This window comes from Mauremys reevesii, linkage group 1 (assembly GCF_016161935.1).
Source record: "Mauremys reevesii isolate NIE-2019 linkage group 1, ASM1616193v1, whole genome shotgun sequence".
Lineage (NCBI taxonomy): Eukaryota > Metazoa > Chordata > Testudines > Geoemydidae > Mauremys > Mauremys reevesii.
In genome coordinates this window covers 217,552,953-217,557,146 of record NC_052623.1, presented here as the reverse complement: position 1 = coordinate 217,557,146, position 4,194 = coordinate 217,552,953, and the positions used below count along the sequence as shown (strand labels likewise).

The following is a 4,194-nucleotide window of genomic DNA, read 5'->3' as shown; positions in this document are numbered from 1 at the left end:
ATGCCCCTACTTATACAACCCAAAATGCCATTAGCCTTATTGGCAACAAGGGCACACTGTTGACTCATATTCAGCTTTTCGTCCACCGTAACCCCTAGGTCCTTTTCTGCAGAACTGCTGCCCAGCCATTTGGTCCCTAGTCTGTAGCAGTGCATGGGATTCTTCCGTCCTAAGTGCAGGACTCTGCACTTGTCCTTGTTGAACCTCATCAGATTTCTTTTGGCCCAATCCTCTAATTTGTCCTCTAACACTTCCTGTTGCCTTAGCAAAATCCAAGTGCTACAAGAACCAATCTTGTAACATTTCTTGATGTTGAAAATTATTTTCCTTCTGGTGCTGAGAGATCAACCTGCACCTGAGATTACACTTCAAAACTATGAACAGCAGCAGCATAGACAGTGACACTAGCTATGGAGCTGCCTCTAGGCACTCAGACACCCCTGAGATTGGTGCTAGACAGAGAGTAATAACTAACAGGGGCATCAATACTCCTGCATAAACTGTTCAGGACCTAATGACGGAAATAATATTAATATTTAACAAATAATTGCCCCTCCACACACCTGCGTCTCCACTTCATGTACAGTATTGTGCAAAAAGTTTAGTTATGGGGGACTTAACATCTTCCTTTAAGCACTGACCACTCTCACAGATAGTCCACTCTATCTGTGCCTGTGCTGCTGGAATTTAACTAACTCTCCATTGCGTACAGTGCATTGAATTCCCGGGAAAGGAGAAGAAGAAAGTAGCTCGACTATCAGAATAGTCTAATATTAGCCTTTCCCATTATGGCCACTTGAGGGCAGTGTAGTACTAACAAACCAAAGCATCTAAGAGCAAAACCAGAAAAAGAGTCAACAATCTTCCCGGCTGAGTCTATAGCTTCACCTCTGTAACATACAGCCAATTATCAACTGTGGAGGAGAATATCTGGACACAGGAGAGATGGGGAGAGTCAGAGAGGAGGGTATCCTTGTCTGAGAGTTTGCAGATGCAGAGATTATTTAAAGCACCAACATTTATCTAGTGTCTTCCATTCTCCTGACAGATCCTAAAGCATGCTGAATTCTAACACTAGGAAATTCTCACCCACCATTGAAATGTAGACAATACAGGGATGGAACATGGCAGCTGTCCTTTGCCAGTAATGCTACAAACAGTGTCATGTGACTTTTCCCTTTGGAACTGCAAGGGGGATTTAGAGAGGCAGAAAGAGATCAAGATTTGGCCAGGACACTCACTGAGCAGGAAACAGACATATCCCAGAATGCACACTGTCAGGACCACACAACTCTAATGTAAAAATATTTTCACTGAAGCAGCAGTAGGCTTCGTATAGAAGGAGAGGGGCCCAAGCCACACATTTTGCATCAGAATGTCTAATCACCACAATTCCGAGGTGTGCAGATGTGGGCTTGGAGTTTTATCCATAATGGAAAGAGAGGCAGTTGCACACTACAGATCCACATCTGGACCCAGCTTTACTACCTCCCATACTTGCACAGTCTCATGATCATCAGTTCTTCCCCCTTTTGTGGTTTTACAGAGCTCCGCCTGCTAAAGGCACACAGAACTTTGTTCAATGGAAATGATCACTCTGGCTTCCCTTTGCTGCAGATGCTATGTGGAGGGCATTGGGTGTCTTCCTTGGCTTCCAGCTGCTGTCAGGTAAGAAACTGTCTCTGATAAATGTTTTGACTCCAGGATGGTGCAGCTTTACTTTAGCATCTGAGATGAAAAGCAGAATGTGGGGAGGAGGGCATTTGCTGCAGATGTTGGAAGCTTCACAGGAGAAGACTCCAGTACTGTGGACCATACTGACAAGAACGTGTGAAGGGACAAAGGGAAGAAACCTTTGCTAGATGAGTGGTGAAAGCAGGGAAGGATACAGAGGAGCTGCTTCCAGAAGGCAGGAACTGCACGGAGTAGGCTTATGTACCGACTGTGATAAGGTTGTGTGAAGAGACTGAGGTCAGGCCATTGATGGAAGTGAAGAGGAAGCAGAACACCAGGTCAGTGATGTGATCAGACCAGTCTGTGTTAGGACTGAAAAAAAAGGCAGGAGTTTTGGAATTGGAGCCTGAAATGCACATAGACCAGGTGAAGTGTGTTCCATCCTCCATGGCCCTCATTCACCCTGTCTCCTCCACTCTCCTTTGCAGGTCTTTGCAGTGGGGTGACGGTGTCGCAGAAGGAGAAGTTTATAGCCATTCAGAATGGCAGCAAGGCAAGAATCCCATGTGAACATGATGACGAATCTTACATTACTGTCCTGTGGTATCAGCAGAAGGCTGCAGAAAGGCAGCTGCAGTTAGTAGCCACCTCTACATATGGGAATTCAGAAGAAATGGAAAAAGAGTTCCAAAATAGATACAGTGTGGCACGGCCAGGAAAGCTGAACACCTCCCTGACAATCAAACTGGGGATGGCTGAAGACACTGCAGTGTATTTCTGTGCAGCTAGCAAAGCACAGTGAAAGCTTCATTTCTCACAGCTGTGCAATAACCCACCAGTGCTGCTCATCCCTTGCAACACACACACCTCAGGCCCAGCCACACGGAGAAATGGTGTGACAGGGGACAGAGATGTCACTTAGCAGTTAACAATGGTGAAGGGTACCTAGTCACCAGCCCTGGAAGCCAAACCCTTTTGTTAGCCAGAGGCACTTGCAGAGCAGTGCAAGCTTCCTTTCCCCCCACACATACCCCCACATGACCGTGCTGCTTAGTCGCTGCCCTGGGGGCATCACAGCTACAAGGGAGAGTGTCATTTGCCAGGGAGTCAGTGTAGTCCAATGGACAGGGACTCCAGACACCTGGGCGCTGCTCCCACATCTACCACTGACTTGCCCTATGACCTTGGGCAGGTCACTTACCCTCCCTGTGCCTCCGATTCCCCTTATAAAACAGAACAAATGATGCTCATCTACTTTTGGAAAGTGCTTGGAGATGAAATCTGCTAAGTGTTCATTAGCAGGGACATTAGGAGTAAATTCAGTCTATGGGACTCTGCTTTATGAACACCTGTACCAGCTGGAATTGGGCTGAGAGCCATCAGATGGTTTCACACAGACTGACAGACTGTAATGACTTGAGTCATGATTTATGTGGGTACAGGTAGGAACTGGTGAGCTAGATGTGAAAGGTTCTGTAAACCATTCTCAACCTCTCTGCCCTCAAGGATCTTTGCCACAATATGTACCTGCCCTGCAGAGCATCCATTGGTAGCTCCTCCACAGGGAAACACCAGTGGACCAACTTGCGTAGATTCCAGGAAATAAATAACACCAAGAACAATGTAACTGGGTCTCTTGACTCATAAGGGTTGGAGAGCCTGGAGCTAGCCATCACTGGCTACTGAATGATCCACACCTGGGAGAACAGGTGATTTCCTTGTAAAGAGCAGCAGGACACTGCAGGGCATGGGGGGTGCTCAGGATGCTGTGGCAGAGACTGAGGAAAGGCTCCTGCAGGGAAGACCGTGAGATCAGGGCAGTTGCCCCGGCTAGGAGGGCTGGGAGTAGCCTGCTATGGCCGGAGGAGGACCCTGAAACCTGGGCAGTTTGGAGAAGTCTGAGGTCCAGCCAGGCTGGGAGTGGTGATTAATATGGTGATCTCCCTGCTCTGGGGAGTTTGGCTGGGGACTCCCTACCAAGCACAGAGACATTGAATGGGGGTTGGGGCCTGCAGGGCCAGTGTGTACCCAGAGGACTGAATTAATTGGTCCCCAAGAGGGGAATGTTTTAAATTACCCTAGGGCTTGGGGTGTGGACTTTGTTTAAGAAGCCCCTGAAGCAGGGGAACCAGAGCCATGTGCCCAGTTCAGTCCTTCTGCTCCCTGCTCAGATGATCATTTAGGCCTGTCACTGTGAAGTCACCCATGTATTTATGTCACATAGACCCACTGACTTGCAGGGGATCTGTCTCTTTGCAGGGAAATGAGATCACTGCTCCCAGGGGCAGGGAGGAAGGTGTGCAGGCCCCTCTGGCACAGCCGCTGCATCTGTGAGTGTAGGACCCTGGAGACAAACCACAAATGGATCCTGTCTATTGTCTCCAGGCATAGGGGAGGAATCAGCGCTACAGAGTAGAGCTGTGTAAAACCCAGTGCAAGGGAGTGTCCTTGCTCAGTGAGGCAGAGATGGGGATGCACATACTTTAGTACATGGCCACTTGTCTCATGGTAGTATGTAAA

The 4,194-nt window shown here is 48.2% G+C and overlaps 1 gene segment (V, D, J or C); it reads left to right on the top strand.

Moving 5' to 3' along the window:
• Positions 1-1,584: 1,584 nt before the first annotated feature.
• Positions 1,585-2,724, top strand: LOC120402659. The segment is given in 2 exon segments: positions 1,585-1,668; positions 2,163-2,724. Coding segments are annotated over 2 exon segments (360 nt in total).
• Positions 2,725-4,194: the final 1,470 nt, after the last annotated feature.